This window comes from Durio zibethinus, chromosome 1, assembly GCF_047325235.1.
Source record: "Durio zibethinus cultivar Kanyao isolate XHJ-2024 chromosome 1, ASM4732523v1, whole genome shotgun sequence".
Classification (NCBI taxonomy): Eukaryota; Viridiplantae; Streptophyta; class Magnoliopsida; order Malvales; family Malvaceae; genus Durio; species Durio zibethinus.
In genome coordinates, this window is record NC_143162.1 from 10,849,195 (window position 1) to 10,875,692 (window position 26,498).

Below are 26,498 nucleotides of genomic sequence, written 5' to 3' on the forward strand. Positions count from 1 at the left end.
AACGTGATAGCTCCTCTGTCATCATCAACAACGACACCAACTTCAAATAAAAAACAAGAAAAATGATATAGAGTAGGTAATGAGTTTGGTGAAAAGAGTTCAAACTCTAAGTTTGCATGGAAAGATTATTAGTACTTGATTTTTTTGGTCGAAGATTTGGACCTAGCCATACTAACTCAGTTTCAACTTTTGGGTTGTGATTTGGTGCTTTTGTTTAGACTTGGTAATCTTTATATTCATATCATATTAAATATTGACAATGCATTTATTCATACTATGCTTTTATACAAAAATTGCATGTTAACATGAAAACAAGAAATACATTTTTTTTTGTTTTGTTAAACCCATATATATTTGTTGCTAAAATTTTAAATCATTTATGTCTTTTTTTTGTTATTTTCATATCATGTCACGGTGTCGTATTTTAGATTGTCTGATCTATTTTGGTTTGATAAAAGAAAGAACGAATGGGTTGCTTTTGATAATAAATGTCCCCATAAGCTTGCTCTTTTATCTATAAGAATTTGGATCTAGGCAGTCATTTAGTGCTTTGGATTGATGAAGGTAAGAATGGGCTACTTTTAATGATAAATGTCCTTTTTATATTTTTGTTTGTCCTTTTATTGATCTAGTAAAGTTGGTATTCTATACAATGAATAATCAAAGTTCAAAAGTTTGGTTGTCTTTAATCTGGCTATTTGTATTAGCCACTAAATGAAAAAAAAAAAAAAAAGAGTTGTTAGAATTTTAGGTTTTAATTGGTTTCTTTAAATTTGTAGGAAGTGCTGATAGATAAAAATAGGCACTTGCTCTTAGATAAAAATAAGTGTATAGATCATAAGAAAACTTATGGATACTTGAAAATCTTGATAACTTGTGAATTTCTTGTAGCCTTCTTAATGTGTAGTTAGAGTAGAATAGTTTAAACCTTCAATCACAAACAAAATGACTTTAAAGTATGCTACAAATGCCACTTTTTTTACATTATATTGCTGCAATTAGTTATAGATGCAACTGAGGTAAATTGAAATGCCTTTAAGATATAATGAAGTCTTATTTATTCTTATTTTGCACTAGTAAAACAAATCACTAAATACTCATTGATAAAAATGGAAATACCTTATCTTCAAAAAGGTTTTTTACAGTAAAATAATGCTAAAGAAATTGCTTTTAAATAAGAAATGATTAAGAGAAAGGAAAAAAAGTTTTTGAATTGTTATATTGTATTGTGTTCTTCAAATGAAATCAAACAGAGATTGAATCCTAAGTTTGTGACTTTTTTATTATATTGTTTCAATTAAAATTCACTTCTTTTTTATTAGAAATGTGTCTTTCTAAATGATCACAGATATATTTGTTCATTTGAATAATCAAATTTTTTACACAAAGAGAAATCATTTTTCACGTTTCTAGAAATTATAACTTTTCATGCAAAGTAGTCAATTCCACCTAGAAGGCAGTCGATTGCCTCTTTGTATTTTTAATTTCCAAAATACTTTTTAAAGTAAGAAAGTCAACTTTGCTATAGAATAGTCAACTTTTTTCATCGTAAAGAATGCATTTGACACTTGAGTAGTCAACTGTTTCATATCTAAAAAGGTTCCAATTATAGTCTAATATAGAGCAATGGATTCCTCATCAATGGCAATCAATTACTATGGCATAAATTAATTTCCAAAAGATTATTTAAATATTGGCAATCGATTCCATTATGGTAAAGAATCAATTCCACTCATTTCTGGCAATAGCAATCGATTGCTCTAAGTTGCCAGTTGATTACTATCTTACACATAAGCTATGTTTAGCTTTTATTTGTCAAAGTAGTCAATTCCATACCCTTGGTAGTCGATTGCTCTTCTTGGAAGCCTAAAGTAGTTATCTTATTTAGGCATTGCAATTGATTGCCTAACATATAGCCTTTTTAATATGATTTTTTTTAAGTTTCGAATCATATCTTGATTTTTTGAACTTTACCTTAAGCTATATTATAGTTTAATTAGATTTCTTTTTAATTAAGTTATTACTCAATTATGTTTTCATATTTTGAATATATTTTCTAACATTTGCAATGTCAACTTTAGTCATATGACATTTTAGCTAATATGAACATGTCATGTGATCATTAATATCATATTAACGTGTTAAATTAGCATTCTATTGAAAGTAACGGTTATGTGACAAAAAAATTTACTAAAATGTTAGTGACTAAATAAAATTTTTTTATAGTTTTGTAATTAACTGTTGGGTAAAAAAAAAAATTTAATAAAACGTTGGCATAGTTGTTGATTTCATTTTAGTACCAGTCGTATTGGTTAGTATGCTCCGATTATACTAAAATATGGTACACCTAAGGATGATTTTTTATACCAAATTTGGCACCAAGTAATAGCAGTTATTTTTATTAGTTTTGGCATGTTTCAATGAATTTCGATGGAATAGCATATTTTAGTCGGTACATGAATGTAAAATATATTTTGTAATTTTTAACTTATATTTGTTATTTAATTATTTTTAACCTAATAAAAATAAAATTAATTGATAAAATAATCCTTAAAAATTGAGTTTCTTTATTTTTTTATTTTAACTTATTTTTTATACTTTATTTTTCAAACCAAACTTTATAATTTTATATTTTATTTTTTCAAATCAAAGTTTATAAGTATTTCAATATTTTTCAAAAAAAAAATTATATTCCTTTTGTAAAGTTTAACAATCATAAAACTTTAATTAATTTTTCTCATCTCTTTATTTTTATCTTAATATTTCTATAAAATTTATTTAAATATCATATGATAAGATTAAAGTGTTTAAAAATATCATAAAAAATTTATGATATTATTTTTTATATTTTTAAACTTATTTATTTGATTTAAATATAATACATATTTATTTTGTGGCTTATTAATAATATTATAATGTACAAGTTCATGCATATTTATAATATAAATTTATACTAAATAGAAAAATCTGAAATAATATGCCAAAACAACTGATAATGATATATAATATATTTTTTATAAAAGTTAAAATATTATCTAATACGATATTAATAACCTTGCACATTAGTGACTAAATAAAAAAATTTCATAGTTTGCTAACCATTTTAACAAGATTCATATAGTTGGATGACTATCTTGTATTTTACCCAAAACTAAAACCCCCATTTCATTTTTTCTCATCTGCTATTTCTACTATTAGAAATCCTCCGCCTCCACGCTCTCCCCAAATCAAAAAAGAAAGAAACAGAAACCTCTCTGAAAAGAAGCAAATGGAGGAGGTGTGCGAGGGAAAGGACTTCTCCTTCCCTTCCCAAGAGGAGCACATCCTCTCTTACTGGTCCCAAATCGACGCTTTCAAGGGTCAGCTGGCCCGCACGAACAACTTGCCTGAATACATTTTCTATGACGGTCCACCATTCGCTACCGGCCTCCCTCATTATGGCCACATCCTCGCCGGCACCATTAAAGATATCGTCACGCGCTACCAGTCCATGACAGGCCACCACGTTACCCGCCGCTTCGGTTGGGACTGCCACGGCCTCCCCGTCGAGAACGAGATCGACCGCAAGCTCGGAATCAAGCGCCGGGATCAGATTCTCGAAATGGGCATCGATAAGTACAACGAGGAGTGTAGGAGTATAGTCACTAGGTATGTTGAGGAGTGGGAGATTATTATCACCAGGACTGGGCGTTGGATTGATTTCAAAAATGATTATAAGACTATGGACTTGAAGTTTATGGAGACTGTCTGGTGGGTTTTTGCTCAGCTTTACCAAAAGGGACTTGTCTATAAAGGCTTTAAGGTCTGTTTACAATTACATTCCATTTTTCTTGCCATTGCCAGTGCGAATTCCAAAGGAATTGTTGCTTACTTTAAATTTTCTTCCTTTTGTGTTGCAGGTCATGCCATTCAGCACTGGGTGCAAGACCCCACTATCCAACTTTGAAGCTGGTGAGAACTACAAGGTACTTCATTTTAATTTACTGATAATTATTTTACTCAAGTTCGTCTTTTTAGTTCTCTTTTTTTTTATTATTATTATTATCCAACAGGCCTTTGGAAAACGTTCCAAGTTCAACACACTATTTTTTTTTCTTTTACCCCAATCATGTCTAACAACACTTACTTAAATATGCAGCTAGTGCCTGATCCTGAAATAATGGTCGCTTTCCCCATAGTTGGTGATCCAGATAATGCGGCTTTTGTGGCTTGGACAACAACACCTTGGACCCTTCCTAGTAATCTTGCACTTTGTGTCAGTGCAAATTTTGTCTATGTCAAGGTCTGTTGGTTTTCACTTGCCACTTATTTTGGTCATTAGCACAAGATGGATGAGTTGTTTATCATGTCATATCCACTGTATGATGGGTTAATGCAATATATTATCTTAGTTTTAGCTAATACGTGATACTGTACTACTTGTTAGTTTGTTACCCCGACAGAACAAACCTGCTTCTCCGTCATGCTTGCCATAGTCATTTTACTTTGCTCATAATTGCTTAATTTATGTTTTAACCCTTAAGCTGTTATATAGCTCTTCATTTCAAATTGATGATGCTTTTATAGATGAACAGGATTATAATATTGCAATGCGTGAATATTTTAGCCTTCTTACTGACACTTTCTTGATTTATGCATGAGGCATAAATAAGTTGCATCTTCTTTTATTTCTACGGCATATATCTGATGGAGTGTAGAAATTTTATATGGGTACGGCTGCATGCATAATGTAGATAAGGATTAACTCTTTCTCCCCTAACGAAACTTTGGGTTTTGTAATTAAATTTCAGGTTCGCAATAAGTACACTGGAAAAATCTATGTGGTTGCTGAGTCAAGGTTGTCTGAGCTTCCAACTGAAAAACCAAGGTCAGATGCTGCTAACAGACTTTCTGGTGATTCCAAGAAATCAAAGACCAAGGGATCTTCTGGTGAAAAGACTAAAGATTCTGCAGCAGATTCCTATGAAGTTTTAGACAAAGTCTCCGGTGCTTCATTGGTGGGCATGAAGTGAGTATTCATGCATATAGTTATCTGCACATTGTCCTAGCTGTCTTTATAAAAGAACTTTATATGGTCTTTATCCCCTCAGTTCTTTTTTGGGAAGTATGTTGGTAGTATCAAATTACTGTTTTGATTGTATGAATATTTCACCTTGCTATCCATTGAAATTTATCTTGGATTGTTTGTAATGAGGACTTAAAATAATTTGGAAATTATTATGGGGAGATCTCTAGTTTTGTGCAACTTGGCCCATGCTTCAAGGATCCCCATCTGGGTGATCTCAGGTATGCTATATTATAAATCTACCTACTTCATAAGTAGGAGTGGAATGCAGCGTGTGGATGCATTTTATCTGCTGTACTAAAGTACATATAAAATATAAGCTGCAGAGCTGACTATTAACAGTTGGCTGCCAGTTATGATGCGTCTAGAGAACATTAAAGTTTGTGATTTTGGCTTTTTGAGCTATTTAAAAGGCACTCTCTTTATAGTGCAATACTGAGAGGAATTATATGTTGCAGGTATGAACCATTGTTCAACTACTTCTTGGAGTTCTCAGATGCTGCTTTTAGGGTAATTTCTGACAATTATGTGACAGATGACAGCGGTACTGGAATTGTCCACTGTGCTCCTGCATTTGGTGAAGATGATTACCGAGTTTGCATTGCGAATCAAATAATCAATAAGGTTTGCCCTAAATACTTACTCTGAATTTTTCTTCAAGTGTTATGTTCTTTTATCCTTGTTATTATGATGTATAGGTTCTGTCACATGTTTATTTTTCATTTGGTGCTCATGCCTTAGGTATGGTTTTCTCATGACTAATACTGTTTCTCACAAACTTTGTGCTCTGGCTGTCTTCTTGGATTCTAAACATATCATTTCATTTCTTTGACTACATTTTGATGTTGAAATGTAGGATTAGCTCATCTGAATCAGTGTCTAAGTCTAATGCCAAAGAAAGGCTAAGTTCTAGAAAAATGGGAGAGAGTTGCAGCTCACCCTTCTGTCATTGGCCATCACGAATGTAATTGAACTTTAAGGGAATTGAGGTCCTTGAGGCAGGAATGCTGCTTAAATTTCCCATGTCTATTTGATTATATTTTCAGATGCTGTGTTACCTTTTTTTTTTTCTTTATCACAAATGCATTTTGTTATTTCCTTGATTTTTGAAAATTTAGTGGATAAATTGAAGTATTAGTTTCGTTTCTTTTATTCACTATACTGGTTTCATTTTATTGAACTGAACTAATTTCCTTTTTTTTTTGTGTTTTATCCCTCAGTTTAACATCACCCTTCTTTCTACTTCTTTTACATAAAGTTATCTAATTTTGGCCTGTAGGGAGAGAATCTGATTGTACCAGTTGATGATGATGGTTGCTTTACTGGGAAAATTACTGACTTTAATGGGCGCTATGTTAAAGATGCTGATAAGGATATTATTGAAACATTGAAGGTCAGACTGATGCGAACTTTTTTGCTTCTGTTTGGCTAAGTATTAATTCCAAGCCTTGATGGCAGTAGAGAAAGAGGAAAATTGTTGAGCATCCGTGGCCAACTTGAGATTATTGTTTATTACAATTTTGGGGGTGCTTGTGCTTTGCTGATAGCTTCATAATAGTGATATTCTGTTGAATCCATGGCTTTGTATGCAAATTTAAAGTTATAGCTAATAGTTGTTATTAACATCATAAGCAAAAAAGGAAAAGAATCTAGTTGAGATGTCTTAAGGTTTGTTTCTCACTATGTTCATATACTTTCTTTTCTTTTTCCTTAATTTCTCAGGCAAAAGGCAGGCTTGTTAAGCTTGGAACTTATACACATTCTTATCCCTTCTGTTGGAGATCTGATACTCCTCTTATTTATAGAGCTGTTCCAAGCTGGTATGTTGATTCTATCATTTTTATTCAGAAAGAATGAGAACCTTAATGTTACCTTTGCTACATAAACGTATTAAGTTTTGGACTGGCTGAACCTTTTTTGTTTTACCCTCCTTTAATGGCTGTTTTACTAGGATTCATCTTTAATGTTTTTGCCAAAATCAACCAATATATTAACTTAAGTTGTTGGTTCATTTACATATCAATCCTTTTGATGGTAATACTCTCAAATACATTAGAGAGAAGCACTAATTTTATCATTCAAATTTGAAAATTCCATTTTCTGCTTATTTTGTTGTGGGAATGTAGCTAAACACATATGCTTTTGGTTGATTCTTCTGGAACCGTTACGGATGAGGAAAATGCTTGCAAATCCCTCTAGGAGCATTAGTTAACTAGGTTATTTCATGTCAAAACACATTTATCTAATTAAGCTCATGAAAGTTGAATTGTTTCTGTGCTGTTGCATGTTATTTTTTATGCAATGATGTACTTAATTGGTCATTAAAAATTCTTTTAAGTTTAAAATAATCATTAATTTCTATAAATGGAAGTTTTTCTTATGAATGGTTGGTGAGTTATATGTCAATTTGTGCATAAAAAAGCAATTTTTAATTGGTGCAAGCATTTCACTTCTATATGGGATAGACAAGTAGGCTGCGGGTTTTGATGCTTATATATGCTGCATTTTTTGCATTGCCTTCCCTGGATGAGGTTTGATGTTCCTATAGAACAAGGCATAAGCTTTGCTAGTTCTGATATCGGCTGTTGGAGTTGGGTGCTGAATAGTTATTTAATGGTAGTGATTGGCAGTTTAGGAAGCATAGACACGAACACGTAACACGGATATGATAATATAAGGATGCAGTGACACGACAACTCTAAAAATTGAAGCCACGGTATGACAGGACACAAAAATAAAATTTTTTTAATATATTTTTATCCATAATTTTTTATATGAATATAAATTGAATACAAGTAAAAACTAACTAATTATGTGTGTAAAAGTAAAATAAAATAAAATTATAAACACAATTAGATTTGTGTAAAAAAAATTAATAAACACAACTACAATTTAATTAATTTAAATTTTAATGCTAATACTTTATAAAATGTTAAATTTATTAATATAATTTTTTCCTTTTTTTTTTCCTTTTCTTTGCCTTTTTCCTCCTTTTTTTCTTCTTTTTCTTTTCTTTTGTTTCCTTACCGCCTCTTCTTATTTTTTTTCTTTTTTTCCCCCTTTTTTCTCTCCCAAATGCACTGTTTAGGTGCTATTATAAATAACCCATTTTTTTGGTTTCATTTCTTCCTTCCTTTCACTCTCTACCCCCTCCATCCTCTCATTTCTCTATAAGCTCTGCCCAGATACCAGCTTGTTGCCCATATTCCAGCATGCTGTCACCACGCCAGTCGCCGTTATCCGCTGCCGGCTAGTGTCCCCCAGCGTCCATTTTCAACCAAAAAATGCCCAAAACTCATCTCAGCCTCCTTTTTCTTCCTATCTAGTTAGATTCCACCCCCCCACCCCCAAAAAAAAAAAAAAAAAAAAAACTAGAAAAGCCTAGATCTACAAAAAAACCTGCGGCTTCCATCCCTCTTTTACCATTTTCCCATTGCCTAATCCACGTATTGACCGTGTTGGGACCGTGTCCAATTTGATTTTTTTTTTCTGTGTTGATGACGTGTCCATTTGGACACTGGTACGAGGGGGTGGGTGTTTGTGCTTCATAGTTGGCAGTTATACGGGACCTCAAAAGTTGGTTAGAATGTGCAAAAGGAGGGAAGGCAGTCTAAATTGAGATGTGTGAAGGTTTTTAATGATCAAAGAAATCACACAGAAGTTAATTCCTGTGTGATTTAGGAAAAATTGCTGTAGACATTGAAGGATGTATAATTTTGATAAAGTTCCATGTACTCCATTTAGTAGAGGAAGACATGTGCATAAAGATGCAATGCTATCAATTAACTAGTTTATTTGATGTCCTTTATTTTCTGCTCTTCTTTTGCTCCTGCTTTACTAGTTTTTACATTGTATACTTATGAAGAACTTTTGATGTCTGTATGTTCAAGGATCTGGAAGTCATGCTTTTGCTTCTTAGCTTTCATGGTCTACCCTATTCTAGTTGTGTTAAGTCCTGTATCATATGTTTTAGGTTTGTGCGGGTGGAACAGCTGAAAGAGCAATTATTAGATAATAACAAGCAGACCTACTGGGTACCTGATCACGTGAAGGTTAAATGACTTTCTTCACCGCCTATTGATATTCTTTTTTTTTTTTTTAACTTGTATGTACAAGCTCAATCGGTCTGGTAATAAGTGATTCTGTTTACATGGGCCTGGATTTTAGCTTTGTGAAGAGCTTGAATAATGCCTAAGAGGCGGATGAAAATAATTTATGTTGTATTCATGTATCTTTTAGATTCTCACCTTCTCACTGCTTTTTGTCATAGGATAAACGTTTTCACAATTGGCTGGAAAATGCAAGAGACTGGGCTATCAGTCGAAGTAGATTTTGGGGCACTCCAATTCCTGTGTGGATTAGTGAAGACGGTGAGGAAGTAATAGTCATGGATTCTGTTGAAAAACTTGAAAGACTTTCTGGTGCTAAGGTTTGACATTTTTCTCTTCTCACTTTTCCCATGGCTAGGATGTTACTCTCTTTAGGAAGACAGATGCCTCTGGCCTCTCTCTAATTAATTTTTTCCCTTTCCTCTCTATATTTGGTCCTCCTGTTTCCTTGGCTGAGGGCTTTCATAATAGATTTAAAACTTTCCTTCTCTTATTTCATGTACTTGACAAACAATGGGTTGCAGGGTTGTTTCAGCGCAGTTCTTGGCCAGTGAAAAATTTTAAGAATTTACTAAATCCTCCTACATAAAGAGAAAATGATATTATTTTATTGATTGATCCCTGTGCTTTCAGCAGGTCGCACATATATGTTCCATTCATCTGGTACCTTCTTATTTGGTTGATTTCAAGCATTGTTTGAAATTCTAAATGGTGGATCGTGCTTTGTTTCACTGTGTCTGTGCTGGCTCTACTTTTATTTTAGCTTTGGGAGCCTGTAAATTTCTTTTTGTATTGAATTCATTATCACTTTTCAAAATTTTTTTCTATTTAGGTCTCTTTGAAATATTACATTTTCTATTTTTATACCACTATTGAAGATAATTGGGCCTAGCAATATGTATGGGTTTGTATGTAATTTAATTTATTATTTCAGGTCTTTGATCTCCATCGACACAATATTGATCATATCACTGTACCTTCTACCCGCGGTCCAGAGTTTGGTGTGCTACGACGTATAGATGATGTAAGCCTCTTGCGATTTGGTTGTTTTTATGCGAAGAGCTATTGTTATTATCAGTAACTCAGATTAATGTTTCTTATTTAATGTCCAATCCCATTTTTAAAATTTTATTAATGCTAATTTGAGCTGGTTGCGCATTTATTCTTGGGTTGGAGATCTAAACTTTTTGATGTAGTTTCTGGTAAACATCTTCATCTGTCAGTTCATTTTACTTTTTTGCCTTTATGCTGTACGATCAGTTTTTAACACGGTTTAGTTGCATGGAATTATTTTGGCAGGTATTTGATTGTTGGTTCGAGAGTGGATCAATGCCTTATGCTTACATCCATTATCCATTTGAGAATGTTGAACTTTTTGAGAAAAATTTTCCTGGGAATTTTGTGGCTGAGGGGCTAGATCAAACTCGTGGATGGTTTGTTCTCTACTTTTAGATCTGTTATTCATGATAATTACGAGGTTTTAGAGTGAATGTGGATCTTAGCTGATCTTTTCTGCACTTTGACTGTTTGCAAACAAAATGAACTAGACTCTGATCTGAATTTGTCTTGAGATTTGTTTGAACTGTCGTTATTAGATTTGTTTGACGTGCATAGTTAATGCCAAAGCAGTTTCATTTTGTTATAACCCTTTAATATTTTCTTCTAGGGGGAGGGGGTGTCAAGCAATTATGGAGTTTATATTGCCATCTCTTCCAGTTAGTCAATGCTTCAATCACCTTGTTAATTGATAACCTTTTTGCAAACTTCATTCTCTTCCTTTGGCAGACCATTTCTTTTTAATTATTGTTTTTCTTTATACTACTTTTACACTTTTTCAGCAGTGATCTCAAAATTAATTTAATTTTTCATTTCTTGCGGAATGCATTCATGAGGATACATTTGTTTATTAATCGTATCATGTAATGGTGTAATCTGTTGTGGTTTTTGAATGAGTAATCATTTCTAGGTAACAATTATGTGAATCAGTTACCCCCCCTTCCCTCCGGTTTAGCTCTCAAAGAAGTTTCTTGAATGAATTTTGGTTTTAGAACTTTATTTCTTCCATTATACCTTGCAGGTTTTATACTCTTATGGTTTTGTCAACTGCATTATTTGGGAAACCTGCATTTAGAAATCTCATTTGCAATGGGCTTGTCCTTGCTGAAGATGGAAAGAAGATGAGTAAAAGATTGAAAAATTATCCTTCACCCATGGAAGTCATTAATGACTATGGGGCTGTAAGTCATTTTTAGTATATCTTTGTTTTAATCTTTTACGGTTTTTATCCACTACATTCAGGCCAGTTTCTCATTTTTGGTCTTTATTTATTTCTTACTAGTTGCATGAATTTTGTTTCACTCATCAGTCACATAAATCCCTTTTTTTTTTTTAATTTTACAGGATGCTTTACGATTGTACCTTATTAACTCCCCAGTTGTTCGGGCCGAGACTTTACGTTTTAAAAAGGATGGAGTTTTTGGTGTTGTGAGTATTTTAGGTGCATTATTACATACTGGCTTTTGCTTCTAGATAGTTTTGTATCATCTCTTCATTTCTTTATATTTTATTTTGGTGTTTTTTTGCATTTTTCAGACCTGAATTTTCTTACTCCCTTATCTTGATCTCTGCTCAGGTCAAAGATGTCTTCCTACCGTGGTATAATGCATATAGGTTCCTTGTTCAGAACGCAAAAAGACTCGAGTATGAGGGTTCTGCCCCATTTGTTCCTATTGTTTTCACTGTTCTTCAGAAGTCATCTAACGTGCTCGACCAGTGGATAAACTCTGCAACTCAAAGTCTTGTTCACTTTGTTCGCGAAGAAATGGATGCATATCGACTTTATACAGTTCTGTCTATAAACCAACATAACCTTTTCAAATTTCCTTGAATATATATTGATATGAGAAACCTTAATTCCAAAGTCAGTTTTGGAAAATTGGTCACATTTTTCTAGGTTCTGATATAGATTGCACGCTTTAGGTATAATTTGAGCATACAGATTTGGCAACTTTAACTACTCATATCAGCTTTTTAAGATTTAAGAATTATGTGTATTACAATAGTGATGAGATGAATACCCTGGTAGAGCTGATATGTGGTACTTTTAAAGAGATTAAATCGGTTTTGTAAGTTGTGACTTGTATGCTACTGGTTCTTGGAAATATCATTATCTTAATTTGTTTGAGATACCTTTTTCTAATAGATGCTATGTTCCAGTTTGCTGTACATATGTTATGTGACACATTAATAGAACTAATAAGCATATATGTTGTTAAATTTTGTTAGGTGATTCCATATCTTTTGAAGTTCCTTGATAACCTTACGAATATATATGTGAGATTCAACCGAAAGAGACTAAAAGGCCGTACTGGAGAGGAAGACTGCCTCACAGCACTCTCTACTCTTTATAATGTATGTCCCAGCATCTCACTTTCATAATGGAAACTCATTACTTCTAAGCTGCTATCTTGTGTTAAGCAACGGTCATATCATTATTTACATGCTTAGGAATTTGTACTGTGGTTTTAGGTGCTTCTAACTTCATGTAAGGTTATGGCCCCCTTTACACCATTCTTCACTGAGGTTCTTTATCAAAACATGCGAAAAGTTTGTGATGGAGCAGAGGAAAGCATTCATTATTGTAGTTTTCCTCAAGAAGAAGGAAAGGTATTATTAATAATTTTTTGTAATTATGCTAATATTGTTTGATTTATACAACTCGTTAATGCTTTTTTGCTCAATGTCTTTAACTACTATTTGCTTGCAAATTATTCTAGTTGGAGTTGTCTGAGTAGTATGGACACTTTATTTCCTTAATTATAAAGCTGTATTATACAACTCTAAATTAATTATTTGGCTACTTTATTGAATTAAATGCCATTGCGGTCTTAGAGAGGGGAGCGAATTGAAGAAAGTGTGGCAAGGATGATGAAGATAATTGATCTTGCCCGCAACATTCGCGAGCGTCACAACAAGCCACTCAAAACACCTCTCAGGTCTGCTTATAAGCTATTTCTTGCCTCATGTTTTTCTGACTTATATGTTTCTGCTCTTTCTTTACTCTCTTGCCCATTCATTTTTTGTAATTTAGGGAGATGATAGTTGTTCATAAAGATGAAGGCTTTCTTGGTGACATATCTGGCAAACTAAGAGAGGTGCGTGAACAGTGTGGAACCTTTAGTTTAGTCCTTTTCCCAATACTAGTTTAATGAGGGCCCCTCTTTTTACTTGTTCTCTCTTGTTATCCCATGGGGTTCATATCTATACTCAAAATTCTTCAAGTTTTCAAAGAGGCATTCAAGGCCAATTATCAATATCATTTCTTCCTGTCATTCCTGGAGTTGTAATAATCTTTAAATATCCTTGTAGTTTGTAGCACTGATAGGAGCTGCTTTTTTCCTAAATTACTGCTATGTGTTTTTGTGGATATCAAATGGAAAAATGAGAAGAAAGGCAAAAAAGTTAATATACAAGCCTTCTGCTGTTCATTTCAAGTTGGTAAATTTCATTTTAGCTGTTGCAAGGTTTTTTTTTTTGTCATCATTAGTGACTTTTCAATTATTATCTTAAATTTTTGGGAAACTTGCCGAATTGATAGACAGCCCTTATTTTGTTTAGATTTCTAAGGAGATGATGCAGTATGCTGCTATAGAATGATTCTTTAAGTAGGAGCCAGGAAGTGAGTAAAATGTTTACAATATTTTCCTCTAGCTTAATGGCATTAAGAAATTAGAGTTGATGCAATGTTATAGTTAATATTATTTTAAATACCCTCCACTTAGTTCGATCCCCTTCCCAGAAATTTTTTCTTTCCCTTTGGGTGGTGTGTTCATCCAATCGAAATATAAATTTACTGTTGGGCAATATTTTCGCTATTTTTTGTGTATCTGATTTTCCTCTTTCTGTAGTATGTATTGGAGGAGCTCAATATAAGGTCTCTTGTTCCATGCAAAGACACTGAGAAGTATGCTTCTGTACGTGCAGAGCCTGATTTTAGGTATGTATGGAATTATCTTAGGCAACATTATGCTTCTGTAGGTGCAGAGCCTGATTTTGTGAGGTCTCTTGTTTCATGCAATATTCCCCACTGCCCCTTCTTCCCTTCCTTTGAGAGGAGCAGGGGATGGGTACAGAACTACATTCATCTAATATTGTTTGCTTATTCTATTATTTCTTGTAGCATATTAGGTAAGCGACTAGGGAAATCTATGGGAGTTGTTGCCAAGGAAGTCAAGGCCATGTCTCAGGAAGATATATTAGCTTTTGAGAAGGCTGGGGAGGTGACTATTGCTACGCACTGTTTGAAGCTTACCGATATTAAGGTATGCCAACTTATGCTAGTAGGTTTGTTTAGCATAGCTTTTTATTAAATTGGCATAAGTATAAAAAAAGCCCTTGAACTAGAATTAAATAATTATCCAAGCCCCTATCATTTTATTGCAATTAATTAAGCCTCCAAACATCTATTTTCACCAATTGAGCCCTTATTAGACGAAAATTGGTTAACCACTAATACCCACTTTTGTACAATCGAGGGCTTAATTTGGTGAAAATAGATGTTTAACAGTTCTACTGATCCGAAATAGGAGATTCAGAACTTGATCGATTGCAATAAAATGTTGTGGGCTTAAATGATTATTAAATTTTTGTTCGAGGACTTTTTGACCCTTTCCTTTAGCCTACTAAATTTCATTTAATGTATTTGTTAAAATTGTTTTGCTCTCTCTTTGTTTAGTCTTTATAGTGATGGCATCATTTGAAACTTTCTGAAAGGATAAATGTTTTCCAAAGTGGACAAATAGGAATAGTTCGTGGAATTTTCATGGAAATAATTGGCTAGCCGTTTCCTGAGCTGCTGTCTTTTTTTTTTTTTTTTAATGCTTTTATATATTCTTGAAATAAGATGTGGAGGCTACTTCCACTGGGATTGCTTAAAGTTTCTACATTCATTTGATGATGGCTGTTTGTAATTTCTTTGCCTAGCAGTGGTGTTTGATGAAAGATATGCTAAGTAAATAATTGTTTTATTTGTTTACAATTTTTCAGCTTGTGTGGGAATTTAAACATCCTGATGGCATGACAGTTAACGAGATGGATGCTGCTGGAGATGGTGAGGACTGTTAATGATATTCTGATTGGTGATTTATTCCTATTGAAATGGAAAGAAATCTCTCCCTTCCCATAAACTGATGTGACTGAATGCATTTTTCCTCATATTTCTGTCATAGGTGATCTTTTGGTGATTTTGGATTTACGTCCTGATGAGTCATTGTTTGAAGCTGGTGTTGCACGTGAGGTAAAAAAATCATCATGCTAATGACACCATTTATTCTAGTTCAAAAAAATGTGGTACTTTTGTCTTCTTTCAGTTCTTATCAATTCGCAATTGAGTTTGTGGAAATATGATGATCTATATTGGTTGATGATGTCAGATTATGGTTAACTAAATTTGTTTCTTTGATATGAGGAAAGCTACTTAAAAAAGTTTATGGTACTTAATTCTTTGGAAATGCCAATATTTTAAAACTATTTCTGATGAATTGGAGTTTTTTAACTTAATTTATTGTAGGTTGTTAATAGAATTCAAAAATTACGAAAGAAAGCTGGCCTTGAACCGACGGATATGGTGGAGGTCTATTTTGAGTCATTGGATGAAGATAAGTCAGTCATCCAACAAGTTTTGAACTCACAGGTAGTTTGCCTTTTTTTGTTTTTCAAACAATTTATTAACTTTGCCTGTTCTTACTTCCTAAGTTTGCTTGAATGAGAATCTAATAACAATTTTTATGAGGACATAATGATCACTTGGTGAAATATTGAGGACATTTTACCTCATTTATACTATAATTATTAAATACCAATTACAGCTAAATCTCTTCCTAGAATTTTTTTTGCTGGAAATGGAGCTGCGTCTGCATCCTTGCACTTGTGTATGAGAGAGGTTGTTTGAGAAGAGAGTTTTTGTGCACTTGCATCATATTTTTGTGAAAGATTTTGTTATTTGAGGGACAGTGCAAGTCCCCCCAAATAATGCACATGATTTGCATTGTTTGACCAGCGTTGTGATTCCCAGCTTCTCATAAATCTTAATTTGAATTGTGCTGTATTTAATAGCTTAAGGTTGTATCTCATGGCAGGAAAACTACATCAGGGATGCAATTGGATCTACATTGCTTTCTTCTGATATGATGCCGCTGCATGCAGTAAGTTTGATCAGTTCGAGTTTGAAATACCTTAATTCTGAATTAGCTTCTTAAAATTTTGATCTACAAAGTATAACAGCAAACCAATGTGTTCATGATCTTTACTTTTCTGAGATGATGTGAAAAGCGTCTTTTCCTACGATAGTGTTATCTGATGAGGTAATTTGCTGTATGCATATTCCTGAAGGACTAAATTTCTTAAGCTTGCCTTAGCTGCTCATTCATTTCAAATCCTATCTTGTTAATAAACAGTATGGTCATCAGATGTGTGGTAACAAATAACAGTCAAGTGTTCCTGTTCTCATTGATAGGATTCCTGTGGCTTTATTCTTGTAACTTCCTATCCTATACCTTGTAGCTTAATGCTTGCAGTTTTATAGGCAGTAATTGGAGACCTGTGCTTGCAGTTTTTGTATATAATATAATTGGTACTATGTTTGAAATGAGATCAAATCTGTAGTGAACACACCTTGCTATGTATTTTTAGAAAGATATTGCCCCCTGCCTCCCCCAAAAAAAAATATCCACCCTTTTTCCATTTGCATGATGGCAGCTTTTTGTCAGTGATTGTGCTTGTAGAATGTATGGGTTTCTTATTTTATCATTTTACTTCACAAAAATTGCAGGCTGTGCTTTGTGAAGAGAATTTCAAAGGCATCTCTAACACGTCATTTAAAATAAGCTTGGCCAGACCATCCCTATATTTCAAGTCAAATGCTATTCGGGCGTTATATGCAGGTTAAGCTGCGTTTTATCACATCATGTTGTTACCCAGCTGAAATCTCTCTCTCTTTCTCTTACTGCATTAATTGAATGGTTGCAGGAGATACAAAATTTGCAAAAAGTCTGCAGATTTACCTCCTATCAAGGGACCATTCCTCTTTGAAATCCGGGTTTCAACTAGGACATGGCAAGGTTTGTTTTCCTTATGAATCTATAATATAAATCAATGACATTGTAGCATGGTTGGTCACATGTGGCACTTTGTCTCAATTTTTATTCTTCCTTCCTTATTTTGCGTTTCAGATGAAAGTTGATTGCATTGAAAATCAGCCTGCTGTGGAAGTGACACTTGGAGAACACGTCTTCTTGACGGTGGGTGATTACTACTTGACAGAAAAAAAGGCCGGTTGATATTCCTTCTACTTTTCTGTGCCTCCTCTGGCCAATACAGGGGATCATACAATTTCACACAAACATGCAGCCAGCATAGCATGTGCCGTTGCTGATAGTTACTTATTTGTTGTACTGATACTAGAGTGAAAAAAAAGAACTAATGCAATTTAATTTTTTTTATCAGAAAAATATTATAAGCATGGTTGCTGTGAAGGATTTTAGATCTTAGTTGGAACCATTTTGGATGATGGTTTGAAGTATGTAGAAAAATGCATCACCATCTACCATGCATTGTATGAGAAGAAAGTAATGGGAAGCGCATTTACTTTAACGCAGTGTGATTAGGGAAAACCCTAGGAAAAGGGAAGTTCAAGAAACCCATCTTTCTTTCAATCAATTTAATAATTTCCGATAACCTGATATAAGGATTATACCGAAATTGAATAGACTGATGTAGTTAAGGTTCCAGTAAAAAAGCAAGACCATGGTGCAGGTCCCACCACCAATGGCCATTTAATACCAAACCTCGGATTAAGCATATTTTCATCCCATGATATTAAAACTATCCAAAGCCTTGGACCTTTGACAGTCTCAAGAACAGAATCTAATGACCATTTATTCCCCAGGAATCCCTTACAACTGATAACTAGCAAATAAAGGCACTGCTTCGAATCAGGAGCCTCAACCTGAACTTGACAGAGCTTCCTCACAATTTTCTGCTTCAGAACCCTCTGCTTCTTCCTCAGAAAAACTGGGAGCTTTTGGAATCAATCCAAGGATTTTGAACATGAGTTGATCAGCGTCAAAATCATTGTTAGGAGTTGTCAACAGCTTCTCACCAGTGAAGATAGAATTGGCGCCAGCAAGAAAACACAATGCCTGCTCAGGCATGGAGAAACGAACTCTGCCAGCTGACAACCTAACCATTGATTTTGGCATGACAATACGAGCAGTGGCAATCATCCGAATCATCTCCCATATTTCGACAGGCTGAACAAGTGATGAGAAATATTAAGGATGCCATTGATTCTCAAACTCGCTAAGAAATGCTAATGCATTGATTGAGTCATTAAAACACGCAAAGGATATCTAGCCTAAATATAGGGTGTACCCTTAAGGATTCAATATATTTCAATTTCAGCATATTTACAATCCATAAGAAGTATCAGAATAACATAAGATGCTTGCATCGAGACTTGCACTTATTTTTACAGCCGGGATTGCCATGTACTCCAGCTCTTCATTTTCCATGAAGTTGTCCAACAAATGTATGACGGATACAGGCATGGAGGTCCAACCCTCCAGATATATGGAAAAACTTAAAAAGAAGTTGAACGTACCCGTGTCGGACACAAACCCTTATCCGACACTTACCCCCGAGTCCAGTAACATAGGTCCTAGCATATACAAAACCAGAGCAAATGATGCATTCTAAAGAAAATAATGTCAAACTGGACATGGTCCCCAAAATTATACATATGCAATGTTCTTTATTAATGAAGAAAAAATTTATAGTAGTACTGAATGTAAACCAAGAAAATGTCAGGCCAAAAATAGAAACACCAAGAAAGTGAAGAAACAACTACACGGCGGAGCAGCTGCAGTAATATTTCATAGTGAGTCCAGAGGCAGAGCTTTAGAGTGAACCAGACAATGGTTAGACATGCAGTTTAGAAATGTTCTAGTTCCTTTTTTCTCTCTTATGGTAGAAATGTTCTCATCAAACATGGAGTTTGTTAAAAACATGAACAAAGAAGTTGAATAGAGTAGAAAGAGAAAATAAGTTTTAGCAAGAGCAACAGAATATGGACGAGAAGAAATTTATACTACAAAAGTATTCTTTCCTAATATCTAAAGTTGGGAGAGGGGGGATATGAAACACCATGCTGGAGGAGAAACATGGCTACTGCAGAGGCTATGCCTCAGATACTAAAGGTCCTATTAATATATTGGTCCTAGGGTATCAACCAAAAAATGCTAAAACCACGAGGAATCAAACAGAAAACCAACAACCTATACCAAATAAAAGTTTTATTGACTGCAAGCTGTTTACTTCTATCTGTATCACAATAATTTAGCAAAAAGTTCTGTTGCATACATCATAGGATCTGTACTAGATCTGTACTAGGCAACTAAAAATTAACTGAACCATTAAAGCAATAAAGAGAAAAACAAGGAAAAACAAGAAGAATGATGAAGTATCAATAAAAATTGTCAATGCTAGTGGTATGTGTTATTTGTCAAAGTTAGAATTACCTTTTGATCTTGAAGAGGCGTGCCTTTCACTGCAACCAAGGCATTAATGGGAACACTCTCTGGGTGACTGGGGAGCGTTGCCAATGTGTGCAACAAACCAACCCGGTCCTCTGCTGCTTCTCCAAGCCCTATAATTCCACCTGTTAACAGAGAAGTAAATTATCATTCTTTCCCCTTGAAGAAAATGCAAAAGTAAAATTTATGAGATAAAACTCAGGATAAATAGAAGCTTAATAATATGAATCATCCAGAGGTTGGGATAACATTGCTAAAATTACTCAAAAAGATATTTCAGAATTGACCTTCTTCTGCACATATATCTAAGAATATGACAGCTTCAAAAAGAGACCTTTCAATAAGCAAAAGTTTTCCAGCAAGAATAAACTTTATCTTTTAAATGGTGAAAAAACAAATATCTGCCAAACCAGAAACTCAGTTGATCTTTCTCACCACCTCCACAAAATGACCAAATAAATCAGTTTTTCTCCTTTCTACATCAGTTGAACTTTCTCAAGAGGAAGATAATAAAGAAGATAAAGATGTTTGGATATTATTAACGTATATAGGGCTAGATGACTAGATAACAAATCATACGTTGAGTGAATGCTTTCAGTTATAATATATTACAAAGTTTAACCAACAACCTGAACAGACATTAATTCCCGCTTCACGGACATGTTGAAGGGTTTCCAACCGCTCATCATAAGTTCTTGTTGTAATAATGTTTGGGTAATATTCTCTTGAGGTATCAAGATTATGGTTGTAAGCTGTAAGACCTGCCTTCTTGAGTTCAAGAGCCTGCTGCTTCTCTAACATGCCCAAAGTGCAACACACCTCCATCCCCATATCCCTGGTACAGAGTAGACACTTAAAATACCATTAGACATTTGATCGACAAGCAGAAACACTTTAGAAACAAATGTTAATTAGACAACGATGTGATCAAAAATTGTAAAAATGTTATTCAGAAAATAGCAGAAAAAAGGAAGGAAAATCCTTAAAAGAATGCCATTGACAATATACTAACCTCAGCATCCTACAAAAGTATATATATACTAAATTGGGAAGAGAAAATAAAATTTACAGAAAAATGTTTTTCAATGGAGATTGTTTGCTTTTTCTCGCTTTTGAGGAAGATTTAAATAACAAAAGGAGATGATGTTCTGGCTTTTGAAAGTGTTAATCCAACATGGACTTAACTTCACATTATTACTCGGGCCAGGAACCATGAATTCTACGGCAAGAATGCATAGGCACAGAAATTAATTATTTTAAAACAAAAAAATGTAAAGAAAATCAATCAGTAGCAGATGATTAAAGAAAACACAACTTTCATGAGGAAGACAAGCATCTTACCAATTGTTTTCAAAACTTTCAGAATTAAAAATTCACAAAACCAAATCCAACCTTGAAATGTATAATATAAGCCAGGCCACAAAAATCATATTATACAAATCAATTAAACAAGCTCCGACTTTCTCCAATAAGCAATCTGACATCAATGATGCTTTAGTACCTAATGTCTTTTACATATTCAAGAATTTGGTTGAAGTTAGTTTTCCTTCCTACTGTGTCTCTCCATGCAGCACCCATGCAAAAACGTGTACTACCAGCCTCCTTTGCCTGCCAAAAATATACAAATAACTGCAAATCATGATAAAAGAAGTATAACATGTGAATCACAGCTCAAGGTATATTAGATAGTAGTTTATACATACTATTTTTATAGTAGCCGAAGACCGTAATTAACTAACATGATGCAGGTAGAGGAATTCTATTATTTTCTCCATCTAATAAGTTGCCAGTTATATCAGTTAATAACTCGACTAAATACCAATGAAATAACACAAAAGTGGAAACCAGTGCTTTTCTCTAGAAAAAGGCGTGGGTGAGGTGTGGGAGAAGAAGCTCAAATTTGGTCTGCAAAATAATGTGAAGCACACATAATTCAGCTGCACGGCACAAGAATTAAATTAGAGGAAGCATCTAAACCTAAACCAGATGAATTCTCCAGTTAAACAGTGGTGATAACATCTTGCATTGCAAAGTTACAACTTACACTGCAATAAAGATATCGTGTCACAAGTTATATACTGTTAACCATCATTGCGGCAGTGCAGTACCAATTTATGCATAAAGGAAAAACAATTGCAATCCCTAAATATCAAGTCAAAACTAACCATTCTCGACTAGTTTCAAATTAGAAAGATTTTTAAGCAGATTTAGAATGCTCAAACCGAACGCAAAGACTGAAGAGAGACAAAGCTGGTAACCTGTTTAGCTGCCTGCATTACGGCTTCCTTGGTCATAAGCTTTTGGGCCTTTAGCCCTGTATGATACCTAGAGGATTGAGGACAATATGAACAATCCTCGCTACATCCACCAGTCTTGATTGAGAGGAGGGTACACTGCTGCACCTCTCTAAAGTTATGAGCATATCTGTGAACTTGAGCCTAAAATAGCAAAAATATATCCTCTAGTCAAATTGATTAGGCGCATGTGATAGGTGAAGATAAGAAACAGTAAATGCAAGTAAAATTGCGATAAAAATTAAAAAACAACAAAAAAAAAAAAAAAGAACATCCGGCTACAAATGAAGCTATGTCATGAAATTGGATTTAGTGATTGGGAGCAACAAAGAGAGCGGTATATGCATGAGAGAGAAAGAGAGAAACAGACTCCGTGGAAAAGGAGATCAAGAACAGGAGAATCGTGGATGGACTTGATCTGTTGGCGTGTCCAGTCGTTTCTAGGACCTTGTCGGATAGTTCTCTCAGCTTCAACAGCCGCAGCCGATGCTGTAGTAGAGTAGTAACTACAACTTCTAAGCAGCAGCTGAGAAGTAGGGGATCGAATGGACAACATTTTTGTCTTTGGTTTTGTGGGTCAAGTAGTTAATAGAGTTGAAGAAGTTCGATAGTTGTCGTATAAAAGTGTAGATTTTCCTTTCCTTTTGGGGAGAAAAAGGAAGAGAAGAAGGAAAATGAAGGACCGAGGCGAGGCCTTTCCTTTGCAGACGTGTTATTACTCCTCTCTTCTTCTCTTCACACTAGACAACTTCCTTCCCACTACGGTCTACCACCAACCATTCGTCTCTCACACAGACAGAGGAGGAGTCAGGTAACCTAACTTCACTTACGTCATGTATTGTTGTTAACGTTGGGATTTCCGCTTCTTTGGTGGACCCACCAATCCAACGGCCCATGTCATATCTTAATCAAACTTTCCTAATTACGCGGACTTTTTAAATTAATGAATAAATTTATTTATTTACTTATCAGGAATAGAAAACAAAGGGCTTTCCTTATTCATTCTCGTGTTTTCTCAGTCTGCAAAAGGTGCAAAAGTGCGACGAGGATGAGCGGCAGCAACAACATAAACTCGGTTTTCTACGCGGGGTCCTATCATCCCATTCAAGCGGGCAGCATCGACGGCACCGACATCCTCCCCCACGATAACGCCGTTTATCGAGCTCTTCTCTGCTCCAATGCTGCCCTCTGTATTTCTCTCACTTTTCCCAATCCTTTTTCAAAAAGTTTTCCCTTTCTTTTTGGTTTATTCATTAATTAATTGCAGATGACCCTGTGGGTGACCCCAAGCTCATTGGTGATCCTTACCGCACCATCTTCGTCGGTCGTCTCTCTCACTTAACCACCGAATACGCTCTCCGCAAGGTCCCGAACCCTTTTTTCTTCTTTGGTTTTGCGATTCAACCGATAAACTTATTGTGATTGCGTTGTTGTATGTGTTTGGGTGTTTCAGGCTATGAGCAAATATGGCCGAGTCAAAAACTTGCGCTTAATCCGCCATATCGGTAACATTTTCGGGTTTTTATTTATCTTCTCATTGTTCCAATTTAGTTACTGCTATTTTTACTTGATCATTCTTTAGCTAAACATCGCATGAAAGTTACATTGTTTCTTTTAATCCTTATTAGTTGTGAAATACTACTAGTTTTTGCATATATTATGAGATAATGGTTCAACGACACTTAAACCTTCTATTTTCTTCACATTAACTTTTTTTTTTTCCTTTATCTATACACTCTCATGCAATTGGCATCTCTGTTCTTTAAATTCCAGCTTGAGGGATGCATTGGCATTTAATTAATTTATCTATTTTGGCTCTTTCATTGCAGTAACTGGTGCCTCCCGGGGTTATGCTTTTGTTGAGTTTGACACTAAGAGAGAAATGCGTCGTGCATATCAGGTACTCAATATTCATGTTCTTTCTTGTTTCTTAGTTACAAATGCTTATTTTCTATTGCCTTCTCTTTATTAGCCTAATTTATTATGCTTATCTTCCAGGGATGTAATTTTGCCTCTATAGTATACTTATACTACTTTGTTTTTGCTCTCATTCTTTATTTCATGCTTCAAGTTAATTTCTTTCATATGTCAATGTAGCTGGCCTCCATAACATACTACAAGCAAACCAAGTTGTACTCTGAAAACATGTCTTATCAATAGTTTTAGTTTAGTCAGAGAGATTTACCATCCATAACATCTTTAATTTTAATTTTATAGATTAAAAGTGCGAACAAGTATGAAGAAGTCATCTTAATGCCACTGCTTGATTTTCTACTTGGAAATCCATACTAGTGATGATTACTGCATTGCAGGATGCTCACCATTCAATTATTGATGGCGCTGAAATTATAGTTGATTATAACAGGCAACTGTTAATGCCTGGGTGGATTCCTAGAAGATTAGGTCAGTCCAAAATTTCTCTTCTTTTTCCATTTCTTGCATGTGTGGATGGTCACCAATAATAACAGGTTTTCATAATTCCCAACAGGAGGAGGTCTTGGTGGTAAAAAAGAGTCAGGACAACTTCGTTTTGGAGGACGAGAAAGACCATTTAGAGCTCCCTTGTAGGCACCATCCTTCCCATCAGTTCTGTGCATATTTTGATGTGTTAAGTTATCTGGTAGTCTTTACACTGTATGGTTCTTGTACATTTTGAATTTTCATCATCAAAACTGCTTCCTATTTATCATTATCTTTGTTTACTATGTTTTTTCTGGATTTCAGTTAAATAAGCAAATGGTTAGATGATACATTCTATGCCAAGTTTCAGGATTTTTATGTAGTTTTTGGGTTCATTATGGTGCTAGAGTGAAAAACTAATATTCCTATATATTTTCAAACTAATACATTCTATCCAAAAGTTTCTGTTTGCTATGGCACTGCTCATTCTCTATTCCCCCTTGAAAACCAGGCGACCGATTCCCTACGAAGAATTGAAAAAACTTGGCATTCCTCCTCCACCTGAAGGAAGATACATGTCCCGCTTTCAGGTAGTCCCTTTCACCTTACTTTTGTACAAAATGTTCAAACCCTGTGCACATATTGCAAAGGCACATGCTAAAGTGGGCCAAAATATGTATTGGAAATACATTGTTGCATGAGTCTTGCTACCATGCGTGATTTTTTTACTCGTAAATTCTCTTTGCTTCCTGAATTTGTTTAGAGTTATTGGTGTTGCTAACTTTTATTGTATTTTCTTTGTTGCTTTCAAATTACAAAGATTTTAGGGTCTTGAATCTTCTCCCAACTGGTTTACGTACTTTTATGTGTTTTTGTTTTGGGGAGGGGGGGTTTGCGATCCCTGTTCTTATATTTGGAAAGACCCTTGAGGCATTAACCTGGCAGATCCAGCCTAACCTGAGAGAACATTTTCATTAATGATATGATTTTGTCCACATGTGCTTTTAGGTCCCATCACCCCCTCAAAAACAAAGGAGGTCAATGGAGAAGGAAGAATATCCTCACAAGAGGAGCTCGTGCTCTGTGGACAGAGAAGAATTCTCCCAAAGAAGTAGCTCTATGGAGAGGGATGAACACAAATGGACAGCAGGGGGACAGCAAGAAGACTCCATCAAAAGGAGTTGTGTGAAGGAAGAATGCCGACATGGAAAAAGCTCTATGGATGGGTCAGAGTTTTCTCAGAAAAGGATTCCTATAGAGAGGGGGGACCACCATCATAAGTGGAGTTCTGTGGACAGAGAAGAGCACTCTGACTCCAGGAACACTGCAGGAGGGGGAGAAATCTCTCGGAAAAGGAGCTCTAGGGATAACGAAGAACGCCCTAGCAAGCGCCACAGACATCACAGCCGGTCCAATCACTAAACAAGGTCCCCTTTTGCAGATCTGCTGCTACACCAATTGCTCCAGTTGACATGAGATAGGGTACCGATGCAAAGATCATTCTTGCTTTTGTTGACTTAAAACTGCTGATGAGGTTTTTTGCTGTTTTCTAATCACTAGCTGAAATACAAGAATTGTTCTGACTGCAAATTAAAGTTTTTTGTATTAAGGCGAATTATTGTAGTTGTGTCCTCCCTCCCATTCAAGGATGCCAAGGAAAATATGTTTCCCTTATTATTGATGCATTTGGAGAATGCATTTTAGTTGCATTGTAAAATAAAGTTCCATTTCTATGCTATTTTATTTGATGAGTGAAGCTCATGTCTGCTACCACCAAATCCAATTTCCAATAGACAACGATTGATTAAAACAGAGAGACGATGTCTTTCCTTGAATCGTTTTCCATGTTTGTTGTTTCTATCACAAATGGAGATTCGTCAATGATGCTTCTTTGATACTGATACCTTTCACAAAATAAAAAGAAGGAACAAAGCAACTAGAAATAATTAACTAAATGGGGACGAATGTAGAAGTGCGACTTACACGGCCTAAAGAAAAAGTATTATCAAATCAATGGCTTCACAGGTGGTCCAACTAGTTA

At 34.7% G+C, this 26,498-nt stretch overlaps 3 protein-coding genes across 5 annotated transcripts; 2 read left to right on the top strand and 1 right to left on the bottom strand.

Annotated features, from left to right (window-relative positions):
• Positions 1 to 3,215: 3,215 nt before the first annotated feature.
• Positions 3,216 to 17,823, top strand: LOC111312110 (isoleucine--tRNA ligase, cytoplasmic-like). Of its 2 annotated transcripts, XM_022912116.2 has the most exons (27): positions 3,216 to 3,802; positions 3,900 to 3,965; positions 4,139 to 4,282; positions 4,791 to 5,008; positions 5,524 to 5,689; positions 6,345 to 6,458; positions 6,788 to 6,885; positions 9,039 to 9,117; positions 9,336 to 9,494; positions 10,109 to 10,198; positions 10,474 to 10,607; positions 11,252 to 11,411; positions 11,575 to 11,658; positions 11,807 to 12,019; positions 12,460 to 12,585; positions 12,703 to 12,840; positions 13,066 to 13,169; positions 13,265 to 13,328; positions 14,082 to 14,170; positions 14,354 to 14,495; positions 15,220 to 15,283; positions 15,402 to 15,469; positions 15,743 to 15,865; positions 16,311 to 16,376; positions 17,003 to 17,114; positions 17,200 to 17,291; positions 17,403 to 17,823. In XM_022912116.2, the coding sequence occupies exons 1-27, from the start codon at positions 3,269 to 3,271 to the stop codon at positions 17,508 to 17,510; spliced, it is 3,555 nt and encodes a 1,184-aa protein (XP_022767851.2). In that variant the 5' UTR covers positions 3,216 to 3,268; the 3' UTR covers positions 17,511 to 17,823. The 2 variants fall into 2 exon arrangements, with proteins under 2 accessions (XP_022767851.2, XP_089619316.1); XM_089763190.1 differs by lacking the exon at positions 6,345 to 6,458.
• A 37-nt stretch (positions 17,824 to 17,860) lies between these two features.
• BIO2 (Radical SAM superfamily protein) lies at positions 17,861 to 22,848 on the bottom strand. The gene is made up of 6 exons (XM_022912117.2): positions 22,428 to 22,848; positions 22,022 to 22,201; positions 21,265 to 21,371; positions 20,393 to 20,598; positions 19,749 to 19,888; positions 17,861 to 18,482 (listed from the first exon to the last, which is right to left on the bottom strand). Exons 1-6 carry the CDS (start codon positions 22,611 to 22,613, stop codon positions 18,174 to 18,176), a joined length of 1,128 nt encoding a protein of 375 aa, XP_022767852.1. The 5' UTR covers positions 22,614 to 22,848; the 3' UTR covers positions 17,861 to 18,173.
• Positions 22,734 to 26,213, top strand: LOC111312112 (RNA-binding (RRM/RBD/RNP motifs) family protein). 2 transcript variants are annotated; one of them, XM_089763198.1, is made up of 9 exons: positions 22,734 to 22,868; positions 23,077 to 23,247; positions 23,325 to 23,422; positions 23,511 to 23,562; positions 23,887 to 23,957; positions 24,370 to 24,460; positions 24,546 to 24,621; positions 24,969 to 25,047; positions 25,466 to 26,213. In XM_089763198.1, exons 2-9 carry the CDS (start codon positions 23,106 to 23,108, stop codon positions 25,877 to 25,879), a joined length of 1,023 nt encoding a protein of 340 aa, XP_089619324.1. In that variant the 5' UTR covers positions 22,734 to 22,868; positions 23,077 to 23,105; the 3' UTR covers positions 25,880 to 26,213. The 2 variants fall into 2 exon arrangements, with proteins under 2 accessions (XP_089619324.1, XP_022767853.2); XM_022912118.2 differs by lacking the exon at positions 22,734 to 22,868 and having other exon boundaries at positions 23,030 to 23,247.
• Positions 26,214 to 26,498: the final 285 nt, after the last annotated feature.